This window comes from Alosa sapidissima, chromosome 4 (assembly GCF_018492685.1).
Source record: "Alosa sapidissima isolate fAloSap1 chromosome 4, fAloSap1.pri, whole genome shotgun sequence".
Classification (NCBI taxonomy): Eukaryota; Metazoa; Chordata; class Actinopteri; order Clupeiformes; family Clupeidae; genus Alosa; species Alosa sapidissima.
Window position 1 is genome coordinate 36,423,494 of NC_055960.1, and position 19,583 is coordinate 36,443,076.

Below are 19,583 nucleotides of genomic sequence, written 5' to 3' on the forward strand. Positions count from 1 at the left end.
AAGCCCACGCATATTTGAGCCGGGAATATCTAAACATGCCCATGTCAAGACAAAGTGTGAAAAAGTGCTTGTGGCAAGGGCTTCCAATGCGTGACCACTGAAGGCCTGCAAGTGGACGAGGGAGGAGGGGAGGGGTGGCAGTGAGGATGGTGGCTGAGGGGTGTGGGGGGTAACTGTCTCTCTCGCTCTTTGTTAATTTTAGGTAATAGGCCCTGGAGTCATCTCGAAGCTGGAGCCTCATCCGCGTTTAATGGTAATTAGATTTTCTTTTCTGGATCGTTCCGTGAATGCTTGTCAACATGCTGTCACAGTGGACATCCATGAAGTGACACCGCCTGAAAGCCATTTTTTTGGCGGCGCACCAAAGTGCCGAGGGGCCGAAGTGAATCAGGATTTCCTATTTGAGACACAAGCGAGAAAACACATCGGTGGACCCATTTCATGCAAACTACATTTTTCCTGGGGGGGGGGGGGGGGAATATGCGATAAAACCACATCACAATTCACAACAGTTGAATGGCTTAGATTTGTCATTTTTAGGCAGTAATGTTCAAATATCATTCCTACATCATCTGCCTGCACAGAGCTTGAAAACACTCCATAACTAAACAGGCATTCAGAGAGCAGAGACCTCCTCCAAGGCCACAGAGCTCTGTGTACCTATTTGTGAATCAACCAAAAGTCCATTTAATCTTATGGAAATTTTTGACCTATGTGTTGTGAAACTTCAGTCTGGAGTGTGCATGTAGCTTACTTGGGTAAATGTGAACTTTTGCGGTGGATTTCAGATAAACCGTATACACTGGGTTCCAGGCAGTTGCTTTAGCATTGGAAAATCAATTAGCTAACAGGCCAGAAACTCCAGTTGCTTCACAGTTGGCAGCTAAATTGTGTAAGCTAAAATAAGCACATTGTGAATTTCAAAGTGAAAGGGGTTAGATGTTTTGAAGACAGAATTTGTGTATCAACAGAATTTGCAGATATCTGCGTCTAGTTCCCTTTTATTAATAATCTCAGGAACAACACTTTTTGGTAATCCATTTGATAGAATTTGAGAGAGTTTTCCTATCTTCAATGTCTTAATGACACTGACAAGCCATTTTAGAAACTCAGAAGACACTTTAGTTGGGTGTGACTGTCTGTAAAGAAATGCACTTCCTTCTCCTTTTGTATAAGACAGTAAATCGTGTTAATTATTCAGAGTTACTGTTACCATTCAAAGGCGGCACGAATACCATATCTTGCAAAAGTAGCAAAAGCAGGTTTGACGAGAGTATGAGAGGATAGCAACATGCATAGCCCCCCCCCCCCCCCCCCCCCCCCCCCCCCCCATCAAACTCCAATCCTATGGGCAGCACCTCCTCAATTCTATGAGCAGCACCTCCTCACTCCTATGCAAATGGGCAGCACCTCCTCAATCCTATGAGCAGCACCTCCTCACTCCTATGCAAATGGGCAGCACCTCCTCAATCCTATGAGCAGCACCTCCTCACTCCTATGCAAATGGGCAGCACCTCCTCACTCCTATGAGCAGCACCTCCTCACTCCTATGCAAATGGACAGCACAAGACCCTCGTCATCACCCGAGTGGACTCCCACCTGACGCATCAGTGAGATGTCTGCAGGGGCCACAGCACCTTGCTGTATCGCTCCATACCACGCTTGGATGCTTTCCATTCTATTTCCCCTGTGGGTCATCCATCGCCACCCCATACCCCCCCACCCCCCCCCGAAACCCCACCTCCACCCACCCCATCCCCCCTGACAGCAGATCTCTAGCGGAGCCTGGAGGTGATTAACTGGAGAAAGATGGCTGCGGCGTCAGTGTAAATCCAAAGGGGTTTCAGGTGGAACACGGCCGCTGTCTGCAGATGAGGAATAGAGAGCAGGCCTGGCCAAGTCCTTCCTGGAAATACTCGGCTCTCTCACCAGCCACTTTAGAAGGAGGCCCTAGTGTGTGTGTGTGTGGTTGTGTGTGTGTGTGTGTGTTGTGTGTGCATGTGTGTGTTGTGTGTGCGTGTGCGTGTGTATGTTGTGTGTGTATGTGCGGTGTGTGTATGTGTTGTGTGTGCGTGTGTATGTTGTGTGCGTATGTGTGTTTGTGTGTTGTGTGTGCATGTTGTGTGTGTATGTGTGTGTTGTGTGTGCGTGTGTGTATATGTTGTATGTGTGTTTGTGTGTTGTGTGTGCGTATGTGTGTGTGTGTGTGTGTGTTGTGTGTGTGTGCGTGTGTGTGTGTGTGTGTGTGTGTGTGTGTGTGTGTGAGTGAGAGAGAGAGGGGAGCGGGGAGGGTTTTGAGGAGTGCAGGAGGACAGGAGTTGAGAGAGTGGAAAGTCCAGGGCCTCCAGGGTGAAATCTGGGCTGGTCCATCTGTTGAACATCTGGCTCGAGGAGAGAAACTCCTTCCTGTCTCGTCCTGTCAGTCCGGAAGTCTTAAATTTAGAAGGCGACCGACCCGTACGGCGTGAGCCAGGCACGGCAGTCAACGCTATGATTGGATACGTTAAGAAACAAAATAGAAAAATAAAAAAATCGTGAGTTGGACGGGGTCAGCTCACTCCAGAGCTAGTCAGGTTAGAGTGAGCCATCAGTGGGGCAGACCAGCCAGAAAGGCCATCACAGTTGTCAAGCTAAACAGAAATGAAAAAGAATATCTACTCTGGAATTGATTTCATGGCTGTACATTTGAAAACACCATGCCTGTCTGTGAGCTTAGTGTCAGCTCTATTCCGACTCGGTGATTGTTCCTAATGGCCACAAAGGGAGAGAGCACTGAGTGCACAGAATGGAGTAAAGGCTGACAACAGAGCAGAGGGAAAATGTTCTCAAAATGAGATGCCTTCAGTCATCTTCACTCCTCGTCTTTGTCTCCGCCTGCCCGCACCCTGCCCACACCCTGCCCGCACCCTGCCCGCACCCTGCCCGCACTCTGCCCGCACTCCCTCTGATCTCAAGCTAGCTTGTTAAGCGGAGGTCTTTCCAGGTTTAATTGAAAGTGGTCCCCTCATTCCGACGAGCCATTCAGACCCTCAATAACCGTTGTGCAAAATGTCTCTCCCAGGGAAAATGGAGGGCCTGGGAATACATTTGCATAGCATCAGCACAAGTTCAGTCCATGTGCCTTTCCCATGAATAAAACAAACATTTAATAAAACAAAAGAACAGCGTTGATGGTGGTAGTCATGGAATTACACACACTGGTCGGAGGTGCGCTGAAACAAGAGTCGAAAATGCTAAAATGTCACGAGGAAATGCCACAATATTGAATTAATTTGACACGTGATGAGGCTTGCATGGGGGGTGGCGAGGAGGCTAACGGAGTTAAAGCAGAAAACACACTTCTATTAGCTACCGGTTACATGTCAAAAAATCAATATGGTGCCTATTAAAAACCTGAGCTGCTCACTGTGCTGCCCCGTTGATAAAGAACCCCAGTTGTTTCATTTTGAAATTTACTTCATTTATTTCCCCAGGTATGTTACTCAGAGAGAGCCGTCGGCATACACAGCTCTGCATAACAAAAAGAAAAAACACAGCATATCTCTAAAGGGAATTACAGCTAATACATTTCATGACATAGGTAATGAAAAACATGACCTGCATTAATTGTCCCGAGGATACATTTATTTTTATTCTTTTCTAAACGCCTTTGATAAGGACCCAACACAATCATTTGCTGTCTCTCTCGGCAGCCAGAGAGGATGCAGTGAAAGTGAGCCAGGACCAACCAACTCCTGTTGCCTCAACTGGAAGAGAGATGTCACATAATCTATTAGGGGTAAAAAGCCATTGCTTGACAAATTCTGCACAGTTCAATTCTGAAAGATTTGTGCTGCTGGGGCAGATTACTCAGGGCAGGCCCTGATCATCATCACACATTTCCAGCGGAGATTCAATTGGTGGATGACTGATTATTGCACGGATATCTGGAGAGCACAACACAAAATGCCAATTCGGGAGCAGCAAGTAGAAAAGGGAGGGAGGAAAGAAAGAAAGAAAGAAAGAAAGAAAGGACAAAAGAATGAAAGAAAAAAAAGAGAGAGAGAGAGAGAAATAAAAGAAAGAAAATACAGGGCAGTGGTTTAAGCAGCCTCTCCAAAAGTAAGACAAATTGGCTTATGCAGTGGACTCCTCAGCCCATGTCCCAATCTCTCTGTGGAGGAAGCCAGCATCTCCCAAGCATTAAAGTGGAAAAACCAACGCCACTGCGAGAATTTAATGAGGAGGAGTGCGCTCTCTGGCCTGCCTCTGCCTCTGTGACGGAACACTTCTTGGCATGTGGTTATTCACCCCCCCCCCCCGCCCCTTCACCAAGAGAACACGAGCCCCCACTATCAAGCCAATAACCAGTCCGGTACACTCAGCTGGCCTAATGCAACACCATAATGCATTATGTCTGTGAAAAATAGCATACAGAATATCAGTGACCACATTTCCAAGAAATGCTTTACAAAGCCCCCTTCTCCCAACAAAACAAATACCTCAGGGCAGCAATTTTTGAGAAACGGTGGTGACGAATGGTAAGTGTCTAATAGTTTCTCCTCTTTCAGTCTCTTTTTCTGTGTTCGCGATTCCGTTGGGAAGTGAACCCGTCACTGCCAAAGGAGCCTGACGGGGCGCGAGAATGACATTAACCGAACAAGAAGAGGCGAAAGGAAGCTCTTTAGAGCTCTCGTCATCTGGTAGAGAGAAAAAAGGGCAACTGGAGCAGCAACTTCTTCCAAAAGGGCAACTGGAGCAGCAACTTCTTCCAAAAGGGAGGGATGGACTGTTTATCTGGCAGCTACACAGCACCATGTTAGTGAGGTCACTGACAGGAGTAGATTTAAGCACTGCGAGTCCAAATGTGAAGTGTGTGGAGAGAAAAAAAAAAGGTATCGCTGCAGGTTCTTGTAAATATTTGATCAAGGTACAAATCATCGGCAGGCGGAAGATTGGAGAGGGCCAACTTTGTTTTGGAAAGTGCCTCAACGAAGAAATAAAACAGGCCCCTGAATCGATGAAGGTGGTGAAAAGAAAAATTAATTTAAGAAGCAGGTAGGGGCTCCAGCTGGGGTAGAAATAGTGATGGATGAAGTTTAGCACTCTTCTACAAAGGCTCTGATTGAGTGCTTTTACAGAGACTGAATTAATGCCACTGCTAATCTAGAGTAAGCACGCCACACAGCGTAGTCAGCAGCAGGGCCTAGCAACTCAGGGATTTTGCTCCATTTTGTTCTTCTCATATATCACACATGAAATAAAAAGAAAAACGCTTTTCAAATTCCACACCCTCTAGTGGTCGATACACTACTGCCTTGTATTGCTGGTGAAAAAGAGAGCAAAAAACAAGTGGCTTGTCAAACAGTACGATAGATTTTTTTGCATATTTGAACATACAGCAGATTACTTGTGCATTTTTTGTGATTGAGATTGTTCTACTTCTAAGGGACAGTATGGTCTCGGTTTTGTAATTAAAATAACTTTAAAATCATCTAAAACCCACATGAAAAGGTTCCAGAACACAATATACTTTCACTTTTTTTTCTCTGCAATACAGGAAACACTTAAGAAAATTTTGTAAAAGAAAATAAAAACAAGTTCTCATGCCATTTCTGAAGAGCAGATAAATGGCTACAGTGAGAGTGTGAAACTATGACAACAGGCAAAGCTTTGTGAAGAGGAGGCAGAGAGGGACCGCTGATGAGACCGGGATGCTAAATCAGTGTTCCCCAGATACGGCTTTTAACGTTCGGGGATGAGGCACTCTGAACCAATAATTAATGTAGACCCTCATATTCTTTATAACTCCAGCTCTTTACAACTCTTCACTAATTATGACCTCAGAGAGAGAGAGGGGGGAAAGGGCTTGGGAAAAAAACACAGAATTCATGCTAAAGCTCTTATCAAGGTACTCTCCCTCATAGCCATACAGTTCCAATCCTAACTTCAATACCGAATGGAAATCTTTTAAGCACTTTAAGCACATCTAAAGCCAAGCGCCGAGAGGAATAATGGAAACATGGTGAAATCTCTGGGAAAAAAAAAAACTAAAGGTTTATGCAAAACCACCACACATGGGAAGCTTCTGAAAGTCTGAAATGAAGCATTTTGGCAAAGTGTGTTTGACAAATCTTCATCATAATTCAACAATGCATCAATGTCTATGTAAAACAGACTGTGGCTCCACTAAATGTGATTAAATATTGCCTGTCAATACTGAACATGAACATGCAGATCTTTCCATCTGTCTCCACACAAACACAGCGCTCACAGGCGCTTAATGCAGCACTGTAGACGCATCCCGTTCACTTTACATGGGCTTACGTCATCCGATGCCGAAGGGAATTGTTGTTCCGTTGGGTATCTTTTTAAAGTAAATAGCTAGTACACAAACCTGGCAATCCTGGTGCCATACTCCACCTCCCTGCAGCAATAGAAGTGGTCTATCAGTGACCTTCTTTAGTACATACGCTCCCAGAAATAGTCATGCTCAACAACAGCATCATCAAATATGAAAACAGACAAGGACTTCTGTTTGTGCCTAATGGCTACCAGACTTTTATACAGCATTAAGAGTTTCTAAAAGCTGCAATTAAGGAATGTCTTCCTCCATACTTGACCAGGCATAATAGAAGCCCTGCATCTAACAGCATGATGGCTGCCTCTCACACAGAGAGGAGGGCCGAGCAGGAAGCACGCTAACTAAAGCAAGGCTTATGAGGAAGAGCCAAATCGAGTCCACCCGAAAAGAAACAAGCTTTTTTCTTTTCCTAAGGAGAGCAGCCTGGGCCTCGGGCACAATTAGAAAAGCTCTAGGAGAATGATAGGAAACTCCCACCCTTCCGCGGCCACATAATTCAGCCAGTCCTGATTGGGACAATGAGCTGGAACAATGGTCAGCCCCGGACTCTGAATGGCGTTATTTTCTGGCTCTTTCATCATACAGGAAGGCGGTGATATACATGTACATACAGCATATTTTAGGGGGGGGTGCGCATGTTGCGAGTTTGCTATTTTCTGGACATTCGGGCGCCTGGCAATGTAAACAGCATGTTTTCTTGAGAGTGACACAGCCCTGCAGTAAATCGCTAGGCAACCACTGCCCGCCAGCAATCCACGCGGTTAACTGTCCGCGTCCCACCATATCTTTTAATCAATCTATTAGAGGAGCTTGGAGACGATGACAGCCTGTGTGACTGATAAAGTGACCTGGCGGACATTATAGCTGTTTTGGTGCCTCAGTAAGACGGATAATAGCCAGTGCTGAGAAAGATGATGATGATAATAATGTTGTCACAGAGGCCAAGAGAACACACAATCCTCCCTAAATGTCAAACTTGGGTATCACCCACCAGGGAGAGAGAGATTAAAGTGTCAGTTCAGAGAGGAAGAGGGCACTTCAGTAATATTCTTCTGCTAAACAGAGAAAGAAAAGGCACACAATCGGCCCGGAAGGATTTTGTTATTATTTGCCTGTCTGGAATTTTTTTATCTTTATCTTTATCTTAATTTTAATTTCATATGTTGGTTGCAGTTTAGTTATAAACCTGCAACTGAAAGCCCAACACCTCGTATCACACGTGGAAGACAGAATATGGTCTTTCAGCACCACAAACTGCCCGAGCCTTCACTAAGGTCAGAGATGCCCAGCGGTATGAGACACCCCAGGGTGATATTCAGCACTTTTTTAGATTGCCAACAGATGTTTTTTTTTTTTTTTTTCCTTTTTCATTGCAGACTCAGCAGACTGGCCATTATCGGATTCGGCAGAGTGAGGGGTGTGGAGACACGTCTCTCATATGAGCATAGCGGGAATAAATATACTCAAACTGTTCTCCATTTTCTGCGACGTTGCGTCTCTGGCTGTTTCTGTGAAACACTGAATCCTGCTAAATTAACCTTTCAGCAGAACAAAATACAGCGAGTCAGTCATAGAGGCTGTTAAAGAAAATGGGGGGGGGGGGGGGCAGAGTAAATCTTCATTTGCACCCCACCCTACCCTGCCCACCTCATCACTGACTTACACTAGAGTGCCTGCGGACAGCCTCATACTGGGAAGGGGAGTTATTATCAGGAGAGAGAGAGAGAGAGAAAGAAAGAAACAAAAGAAAGAAAGGAAGAGACTACATGGACAAATATGCAAGAAACAGATGAAGAAAGATGGAAGTACATCAATATGTCTGAGTCCGTGTGAGGTGTACTTGGCTCTTGTCCTTTGGTGGCGACGTGCATGGTGCACTCCTCAGACCCTCTAATGGAATCAAAGCCAGCTTGCACACTGACATTTTGGAGCTTGCAGACAGTCTTGCCAAGAGAATAGTTCCAGCTTTCAACTCCTCTGTTACATCTTGTCTAAAACTCACACGACACTGGCCAAAATAGGAGGCTGCAATTAATGCGGTGTCCATTTTTGGTGAGCTGTTTTTTCTATATATAGTTCTAGCACCATGAAAGCAAGGACCGATGCGATGGGAATTTTATTACAACATGCAGAAAGAGGAAAATGAGATGCGACTTTGATTAGATTTAACTATAAAAAAATAACCCATAACTGGGTCAGCACTGTTTATGCAAACTGGATAAGAAGAAAACAATCCATGCATATTGATGTTTGTTTTGAAAGGAATTATAACATCTTGCCTACATCTCATTCATCTGCGTAGTTACATCAGTATACTGATTTAAACTTATCGGACAAAATCCCTGAGGCAAAAGTGATACTTTCACTACCTTCATACCCTGCAAACAATAACCTTTTCTGTAAGAGGTAAGAGGCAAAAAAGTGCTTCAGGTAATTAACTAAACCTATGTGGCCTTTATATTATTTCCTGTATGACCCCAATTTCTGAAAACGGAATTTTTCATATACTGTAGAAACTATGGAAACTAGAACCCAACCCTTTCTGGATTTTAACTATTCTATTAAGAAGGAATAATGCAATTGTGAATATCCACGTCAACCCATCATGGACAAGTACACCGAAGAGAACATGTATTTGCATCAGCCGGATCTATGAGCCCTTTTGAGTCGGTGGTAATGATTGTACCCTACACTTCTTGGATTGCTTGTCATCACAATCAAACAGTAAAAAAGGCTGATGGATCCTATTCAAGGTCATTCCTGATAATTAAAAATAAGCAGAAATTCTGCTTTGACATCTTCAGTCTTTAGGGTGTCGAAAAACGGAATGTGTCATTGATTAGTGATTACAGACATGCGTTTAAATGATATGATTTAGTCGAACTGTCTGTGGATAGCCGATTAGTCTCGATCACCAGCTTCGAGAAAGGCGCTACATTTTAAAATGTTTAGCTAATAGACGTCTCCTTCTCTCGCCGTCAAGAATGGTCATACTTAGAACGATTCGAGGCACGCACATTCACCACGGTGTTTAAGATCAACTTGCAGCCGACGCAGACGCAAAATCCGTCCTCTTTTGCGTAAATGCGCGGTTTCGCAGAATGTTAATGCAAATGATGAATGCAAATAATGGACAGAAACAACGCATTTTGACATCGCAGTCGTTCTAATTTATAACACAAGTTACACTGTGTGTGTCTTCGCCGCTTCAGTTATAGCCCACGACACACATCCCCGTAAAATAACGGTTTTGTTATGGATTCCGTGGTGTTATGTATCAATCAAAGGTTATTTCTTATTAAACTGCAAGATGGCAACATTGTTGCAAGATCAGGTTGGAGTCCATAAAACCAGTCCGATAAATTAATATCCAGGTAGAAAGACAAAGCAAACACTAACAGTCAGGGTGTCGATTACAAATGGGTTGTGTCAAAATGCATAATGCATGCGTACTAAATACATATGGGGGAAATATTTGTGTACATTTCATGGCGTATTCATTTCGGATTGTCGGTTTATGATCACTCCAAATGTAATTTTCGGACGTCATGCGCTAATGAACTGAAGAATTTAATTTCACAAACTTACCGGGATGACAGACGGCCCAGCAGAACACGAAGGCTGACAAAATCAGAGACAAGATCCAGCAACAACACGATTGCAGTAGCCTCCGCATGTCACTCTGCACATGGAGAGCAACCAATAAATAAGGCAACTGTTGACTGAATAGTCTGTAAAATAAACAAAAACTTGTCCTGACGATGATATTCACCAAAAAACCTTCAGCGCAAATGTGGCGCCCAGACAGACAAACTTCTTACTTCTAAAACGAGTGGATTCTGCTTAGAGAAATCTGTCGAAGTACGAACGGCCAGGAAACAGTTTTTTTCTGTCTCAAAATCTCTCAAACAGCTCAGTACTCCCCGAAATACTCATGACGGGAGGAATGTAGTACTATTCCGATTCAGTTCATTTGTCGAAGAAGGTGGAAATAGCGTATATTTTGATGGTAGACGTCCGTGCAGCGCGAGGCTGCAGCAGTTCAAGCGAAAACAGAGAGATAATAGTTGGAGCGGTGCTGGAAGCTTTCCATTCCTCCATCCAGGAAGTAGCGTGTGAGCCCAAGTCTGGCAGAGACTTTAAAACAGGCTGGGGAGAAAAAGGCGAGGGAGAGAGGGAAGACTGCACACTCCTCCGGATCCTAGCGCCGAGGAGTAGGTTACTGATGAGATCCAAAGTGTCAGTTTCCATCAGACTCATGCCCTGTTCATCCTATTTCCCGAATTAAAAAGATCTGAAAGATAATGTTATGCGTAAGGCAAAGACCAATGCAGCTAGCATATGAAATATTGAATTTCTAGAAAAGGTAAAATTCTAGAAAATTATTTAGAGAAAATTCATAAGAACATCTCAGCTTGTCTGTGTAGGCTATTGGCACACCCAAAAAGATTTTTTTTTTCAAAATTATGTTTGTTCAATTATGGCTGCATTATGTTACCTCTATGTTAAGTTGCCAGTAATCGTGTAATTAAAATGTGTTGATACAGAAAAGTTTTGAACCATATTAACTCTATCAATATCAATGTTCAATCTTTCTGATGTCTGGTTGTATACAACTGTAGGGGGGCATAGTTGAATGTTAAGCCATTGGTGTTTGATTTTTGCCGTCATGACAATGTTAAGGGTGTGATAAACAGCAGTTTCCGCTTTTGGTTTTTTCTTGGGAGTTGAAGACAGGGCTACAAATAGGGAAGCAGATTAAAGCAGCTCTGGCAAAAAGTTGTTGATATTTCAGCTCAACAACGAATCATAAACACGGCATTCCCAGCTATGCTTCTAAGCAACATGCTTTGGTAGACATTTGGATCACTCGGTCTGTGCCTGTTTACAGAGTCAGTTCTGTATTTTAATGGGTTTTTTTAGTAGACACACTGAATAGACTGTAAGTTGTGGACTGTAAAGAGAATGTCAATGCATTTCATAAAAAAATGTGTGTTTGGATTAGAATTGTGGACTGCCTTTAAGTCATCTCCAAATATTACCTGGAGCCCAACATCTGAATACATTAAATATTCACCCTATGATTTGGTTTCAGTTTTGCGAAAGCTTGGGAAAACTGATCAAGCGCATAGTCTGTGATTCTAGTGAAAGGTTGTTGATATTTGAGATCATTAGTCAAATTACACCCAACCCTCTCATGCTCCTGATGCACTGTGTTGATCGGCTGGTATTGTTACAGTATGTCTACATCCAGTGTGTTTTCCATTTACAAGCTAGGACTGTGTACGAAATCAGTGTTTCTCATGCCAAAACCTCTCTATCTCACACACATACACACACACACACACACACACACACACACACACACACACACACACACACACAGTCGCACAATTATGCGTGAATGTTGACATTTTATCATTTATCCTCCAGAAATCAAGAAATGGTCAACAGTTATGGGAAATCCATAACTCCAAATCCATAAATCCATCATATTTCTGTCCCAGTTGGATTTACATGATCATGCATATTTTTAGTGCCCCTTTGCTGGTATTCACAGCAGTGAACAAGATGTGTGTTTTGCTCCACTGAGTAAATAGGACGTGCTGAACCATCATAAAGTAGGCTACTGTTCTATTGACATATTTGAAGCCACTGAGGACCATATCATCAATTCTTCAGTATGTTATGTTATAAAAAGTTACTTCATAAAGCTCTACCACAATCCCTCTCAAGAAATAAGTGCACAAAGGTAAAGCTTGGACTCAACTCACGTCTACTGGCTTAAAAAGATCTACTTCAGACAAGACCACTTACAGTAGAGCATCTCAAGGTCTAGAGCAAGAAAGAAAAGGCCCATGGAACATGGTTCATGAGATGAATATTGGCCCTACAGTATGTATACAAACTCTGAAGAGGCTACGGACAAGAAGTCTGAATGGGAAATGAAAGTTATAAGGTCTGAAACACTGACCTGAAATTGTATAGGTCTAGACTATGAGGCAAATATTTAGAGAGAGTGGAAAGCAAAATCTTCTCTGCCATGATTTTCTGACAGCAATGTTAGTGTTATACACTATATTGTTGAACGTTGACTACAATTAATAGCCATCAGTCTTCCCCAATTCACAACTTAAAAAGAAACACAACCTGCTGATACACACTATCCCTACATGATGCAAGTGACGTGGACAGGGCTCTCAAGTTTTGAGGACAGGCAAGAGTGACCCCCCGCCCCCCGCCCCCCCCCCCCCGTCCGAGGGTTAAAGGGGTGGCTGGTCAGACGGGTTGCGAGAATGGGGGTGTTTCATTAATAATACTACAGTACTACAACTTTTTGTTGCCATTAAGTGTTACCACTGAGCTAAAATGCGCATAGTCAGTTTAGTGAATGACGAGTCTGACCCAAGTTGCCTGTAATGCTTTTATGCCTTTACGAGTTCCTGAGTAAAAGCTATAATACGGAATCCTGAATGATGTGTCACTCGTCTTTCAACACCAGGCTTCCAACTCAGCGGTTAGAGCTGTTCTTAAGGTTAGGGGTGTGAGGATTTACATGCGCAACTAGCATCACCAGCTAGCATACACCAGCCCCAGATTGGTTACCAGTCGATCCAATATTAGTTGTGCAGAAATATAGCCCATCTTATACACACCAATTGAATTGAAATAGAAATTGTATTGATTTGTATTTTTTGTAATTATTCCATATTTAGTGTAGTCATATCAGAACCTGAAGTAGCCTACAATCCAAATGCAAGCATGAAACTTCAGAGTATTACCTTTCATTTGAGGCCAAGATTATGCTTATAAGGGGTTCATATGCAGTAAGCATTTGATTGCCAGTATGCATTTTGGATAACCCAAAATCCTATGGGGAGTTTTCATAGGGCATTTTACAAAATGCATGAGCATATCTTGGCAAATAATGGTCTAAAGTACTCATGTTGTCATTCTATATTGATCTACTTTTGCACACAGCATGACAAGACCTAATGCTAGGACTCAAGTCATATCAAGTCAAGACCTAGAGGGCTGAAATATGGTCAGCTCAAAGATGCTTGTTATCCGGTAGAAAAAGAAAAGAATAATCTAGCCTTTGTAACTTTGTGTCAGTACATCACACAGTTATTCTAATTGTTTTCCAACAGTGCCTCAGCTTTGCAAAAGAGAGTGGCATTTGATTATTGGCTAAAGTATAATTTATAATTGCTCAGAATTGCAAAAGGAAATATTTGACTCATGACACTGACAATTCAATAATGGGCCTTTTCACCACCTCTGAGCATCCACTAACCTGGACCTTTGGGGGCTTTCCTCTCAGGGTGAATAAGAGGATGCTTAATTGCTTTTTACCCGACATTTTTGAATACAGATGCAATGATTAATGCATCCATGGCCAGGATATAATTATATAATATGACATGATTTTAAAAGTGACCTATAACAATAGGCTATGCAATAAACTTGAATTTGTTTAGTGCTAATAAAATGATTAAGCCTATTTGGAGAAAGATATGTTTAGAATTTGACAATATGTCAGTCATCGTGTGAACAAAAGTATGACTAGGCATAGGCTACTTGTTCTGAGCAACTGTTGTCAATAACAGGCTGTGAAACTGTTGGCTAAGTTACAGACAGTCATGAACAACTGATGCTAATTATCTGGGAAACATTCTCTATAGCAGCGGTCACGTTGTCATTGTTTGTGTCAAACAAGTTTTGGTTTTGTTGTAACATTAAAAGAAAATTTACTCTGTGCTGAAACCATGAACTGAAAGGTGAACAAAACTTGGATGAAGTAAGTAACAGGTTCACGTTCAATAATTCATGTTCAACAATTCCAGGTTATGCGTTTTTCATTGGTTGTTGCGTTAAATCTTACCCATATACAATAGAGCTATTTTATGACTGGCTATTGTGTAGCCCCTCTCATTATGAGAGACGCGCTTGATTGCTGCTGGTTCCATAGTGAGAGCGGCGCGGCCAGAGACATTTTGGGCGCTGCCGCTGAGGCAGCATATTAAATATATAAATAGTTTTTCTGCGTGAGAAATACAATGTGTGGCGGGAGAGCGTGACAAAAGACTGAAATGCGAGTTCCGGTTGGCGGGCAAATGGAGTAAAAGCAGTAGGACCGCAGCCTCCCACGAAATCTTTCAAAACTTCTATACTAAACCTACCTATACGAGTAATATTTGCATAATTTTACATCCCATTTTATACGTTTTTATTTTGCATACAAAACGAATAGTAATATGACGTCAAAACACGGGAAAAGCTCAAAAAAGGACACTGGGGAGATTAGCCTGACCATGGCTAGCATAGCAGACCTGCTTAACCAACATACTGCTAAGCTATCTGCTGAGTTTAAATCATCATTCCACATTTTGGAATCTAAATTGAATTTAATACAGTCTACATTGGACAGTCAAGAAGAACGCATAACATCACTGGAAACAGCAGCAGAGGACGTAAGGTCACAGACCTTGAAGCTCGGTGTTCAGCTCTGCAGGTTAGCAATGACCATATCCATGCCAAACTCTGTGACTTGGAGGGGCGCAGCAGGAGACAGAACATCCGCGTAGTGGGCTTGGCAGAGTCGGTCGAGGGACCTCGGCCGTCGGAATTCTTCTCAACCTTTCTCAGCGAGGTCTTCGGACAGCAGGTGCTGCCAACGCCTCCAGAGATTGACAGGGCTCATCGCAGTCTGGCACCCAAACCCAAGGAGGGAGAACGACCACGTCCGGTGATAATACAGCTTCACAAGTACCAGGTCAAGGAGCGTCTTATCCGGGAGGCGCGCAAACGAGGGAAGCTTGAAAACCAAGGCCAGCAGCTTCGTTTTTATGAGGTATACCCAGCTGAAGTGATTGCTCAACGAGTGGACTATCGAGATGTCATGTCTACCCTTTACAACAGAGGACTTTAACCATTTCTTCTCTATCCAGCGCGTCTTCGCATTGTACTGCCAAACGGTGAGAAGCAATGGTTAAAATCGGTGAAGGAGGCTAAGCAGTATCTGGAGCGGCAAACTCCCTCCTAATTTGTTTAAGATAGTGCCCTTGTGTAATATGCTTGTGATGTATGGAATATTATGCCTATTGAATTGTAATTCAGGCTTATTGAGTTTTACTGTGAGCAGTTTGTATACAAGGGTCAAATCCTTCAAGCAGACTAGCCATTGCTAATATTTATATTTGCAAAAATCTGTTTAGCTGTCAGTTAGCTTCTGTTAGCTTGTGTTAGATCTAGCTAGCCAGAGACGTTGATAAAGCTAGAATCTTTGATCTAGCTGTTGGTTAGCTTCTGCTTGCATTCAATGTTCTATTATTGCCACCTTGTGGTAGAAACATGTAATGTTCTCAAATAGTTTTCATAGGGACGTATCCCACCCTTGTCGTAGTTTCAAGGCAAATCTTTCAGCCTTTTTAATGACTGTCATGTTACTTGTTCTTACTAGTGCATGTTTTCTTTTGGAAGAGCTTTTCCCGTCTTTTTTTTTTTACTTTTTTCACTTTGTTTTGTTTTGTATAATTATTCTCCATTATATAATTTCCCACACTGTACTATGGAAAAGTTCAGTAATATTATTAACATTTTGATAGGTTTAATCTTATTTATGTGGAGAATCGGGGCTTGAATCGAGGTATTCGGAATGAGTTTAGGTGGACAAAGGAATGTCTTTTGGTAGCTTGCTGCTGTATCAGCAGCTTTAGGGTTTTTTGTTTGATTAGTGAGTGGGTTACAGGGAGATAACAAGGGTGTTTTTTTGGGGGATGTTATGTTTTTAGAGAAGGAGGGGAATTATTTTGCTGACCTTATTTTTACTGACCTCAATTTTACTGACTCTTCTTTTTATGGGTGCCTTGTGATACTTAGCTACTTTGTTGATCAGATTGATGGTTGCCAATCACTATGCGGCTGGTGGGTACAGTGCACTGACCTCTGCTCTTATTTCCTTGATAAGAACTATAATGAGTTGCAATCTTAGATTTGTAAGTTGGAATGTAAAGGGTTTGAACCATCCAGTGAAGAGAAACAGGGTCCTTTCTCATCTCAGGCAGTTAAAGACCGGTGTGGCTTTCCTGCAGGAGACCCACTTGCGACACAGTGACCATTCTCGTATCCACAAAAGTTGGGTGGGGCAGCTTTTTCACTCTTCCTTTCAGGCGAGGGCAAGAGGGGTGGCTATTCTAATTGATAGGGCCGTGTCGTTTGTCCCCAACCAAGTTATAGCAGACAAAAATGGCAGGTACATAATTGTCTCAGGTAGACTATTTAACACTTTTGTTACTTTTGCAAACATTTATGCCCCCAATATAGACGATGTCAAATTTTTCCAACATATCCTGGGCATGCTTCCTGGTCTGAACTCTCACCCTCATTATTGGAGGAGACTTTAACTGTTGTTTAGATCCTGTCATGGATCGCTCTTCTACTAGACCCAGCGTAGGGAGTAGGTCTGCTTCCTTTATCCGCAACTTCCTCTCAGAGTACAACATATATGATCCATGGCGTTTTTTGCATCCCACTGAGAGAGAATACTCTTTTTTTTTGCATGTCCATCACTCATATTCAAGGATTGACTATTTCTTAATAGAAAGTAGCATGATGTCAAAGGTTCGCTCTTGTGCATACCAGAGTATTGTTATTTCTGATCATGCTCCGGTGACACTGGATCTATCATTCAATTGTGTAGCCAAACCAATCCAAGGAGAAACTGGCGGTTAAACTCAACCCTATTAGCGTCTGATGATTTTGTTGACTTCATATCTGAACAGATCAGTTATTTTATGACCATCAATAAAACCTCCGAGGTCTCTAATGCAACTATCTGGGAAGCCCTTAAGGCCTTTCTCAGGGGACAGATAATTTCCTTTGCAGCTGATAGAGAAAAAATTCGTAACCATCAACAAATACACCTTATAAAGCAAATTAAAGATATAGACAGCCAGTACACAACCGCCCCAATGACAGAGCTGTACAGGGAACGCTTACAACTAAAAACTGAATTTGACTTACTTTCCACTCAAGAAACCGTACATCTTTTGCAGAGAAGTCGCAGTGATTATTATGAACATGGGGAGAAGACAGGCAAACTTCTTGCCAGCCAATTAAGAGGGGCAAGACCCAAACAGAGTATCAGTGCTTTGCGACTTGATGATGGAGGAATAACCTCTGACCCAAATGTGATCAATTCTAAATTTAGAGAGTTCTATAGTAAATTGTATGCATCCGACTCTACAGTGAATATGAACGAAATGGAGGCTTTCCTTGGTGATTTAAGAATTCCTACCATATCTTCAGACTTAATGACACATCTTCAACAACCCATTACACAACAGGAGATTGTATCGGTTATATTCTCTATGCAATCAGGGAAGTCTCCCGGTCCAGATGGGTTTCCAGTTGAGTTTTATAAGATATTCTCTGCTCAGCTCTCTGGTCATCTCACACTGGTTCTTGCTGAATCCCTTGAAAAAGGGACTCTACCACCAACAATGGCTCAGGCCTGTATCTCCCTGTTGGCCAAAAGTGGGAAGGACCCAATGGAATGTGCTTCATACAGACCCATCTCACTGTTAAATAATGATGTCAAGATTTTAGCAAAGGTGTTGGCCAAAAGACTTGAGGGAGTCCTCCCCACTGTAATATCTCCTGACCAAACAGGGTTTATTAGAAATCGACAATCATTTTTTAATATACGTCGTCTATTCAATGTTTTATATTCTCCTTCAAAATCTGTTTCAGAATGTATTGTCTATGGATGCAGAAAAAGCTTTTGACAGGGTAGAATGGGATTACCTGTTTACTGTTTTAGAGAAATTCGGTTCTGGCCCCGTCTTTATTTCCTGGATAAGGCTGTTGTACAGCTCACCCTCTGCATCAGTCCTAACTAATAGCCAATACTCCACTCCGTTTACTCTACATTGTGGCACCCGTCAGGGTTGTCCTCTCAGTTCTCTACTCTTTGCCCTTGCTATTGAACCATTAGCAATTGCACTCCGCAAATCCAACCAAATTACAGGTGTAGTGGGGGGGTGGGGCTGAGCACAGGGTCTCTTTATTTGCCGATGATCTCTTGCTTTATATTTCTAATCCAAATGTGTCATTACCTGCTGCTTTGTCCTTGCTTGACAAATTTAGCCAGTTCTCTGGATATAAATTGAACTTGCACAAGAGCGAACTTTTCCCTATTAGTCATGAAGCGTTACAACTGCACTTAACGGTACCTTTTAGGATTGCTAAGAGTAACTTTACATACCTAGGGGTCAACGTTACGCACTCTTACAACCATCTCTTCAAGGCTAATTTTGCCAAACTACTAGGACAAACTAAACAGGACCTCTCAAAATGGTCCCCTCTGAACATGACTCTCATTGGACTTATCAACTCAATCAAAATGACCATTCTTCCCAAGTATTTGTATCTGTTCCAATGCATACCTGTCTTTCCCTTATCATTTTTCAAATCTTTGGATTCTATAATTTCATCATTCATTTGGAATGGTAAACAGCCTAGACTTCGTAAAACCTTTCTTCAAAGACCAAAAGACCAGGGTGGCATGGATCTTCCTAGTTTTAAAGGAGAATTCCGGTGTGATATTGACCTAAAGTGTATTGAAACATGATACCGAGTGTGAACGTATGTCTCATAGCCCATCTCGGCTTGTCCCCTGCACTCCAAAATCTGGCGCTAGTTAGCCGATGCTACCAACAGCTTTTTCAATAGTGCTTCGGCATCGGGCTAGCCATGCAAATAAATCACTGTTTTACACCCATTTACGAGGCTCAATGTATCTCCACACTTCATTGGTAGACTTCCGAGGGCCCTGACATTTAAAACGAGACATTGAGAACTTTGAAAAAGCACTGGTAGTTTACTTACAAGACGATTTATACAGACAGTATCTTCACAAAGTTTAGCGTTTGCAGCCATCTTGAATTTAGTCACGATAAGTCGAGCGACGAGTAAGAATGAACAGGTATGATAAGGGATCAGATTCCAAAAATAATTCAGTGGAAATGCATGGATTCCAGTTTCTTCCAGTAGCAGCAACTGGAATGCAAGCAGACCTCTCTGTCAGCATATCTGGGTGCTGCTCTTCCTGGGATTGGACGTACACCTACAAATAACCCAGTTGTGGACCGCTCTCTTAGGAAGACATTTGGTCTTCAGAAATTATCTCTTCTAAGCCCCATAGCGTTAAATCATCTCTTTGCTCCATCAACGCAGG

The 19,583-nt window shown here is 42.6% G+C and overlaps 1 protein-coding gene across 1 annotated transcript in view; it reads right to left on the bottom strand.

Annotated features, from left to right (window-relative positions):
* Positions 1-10,456, bottom strand: part of ptprga (protein tyrosine phosphatase receptor type Ga) — a 181,845-nt gene extending 171,389 nt beyond the window's left edge. The window contains exon 1 of the mRNA XM_042090215.1: positions 9,932-10,456. Coding sequence (XP_041946149.1) covers positions 9,932-10,019 — 88 coding nt within the window. The 5' untranslated portion in view covers positions 10,020-10,456. The remainder of the gene's footprint in view (positions 1-9,931) is intronic.
* Positions 10,457-19,583: the final 9,127 nt, after the last annotated feature.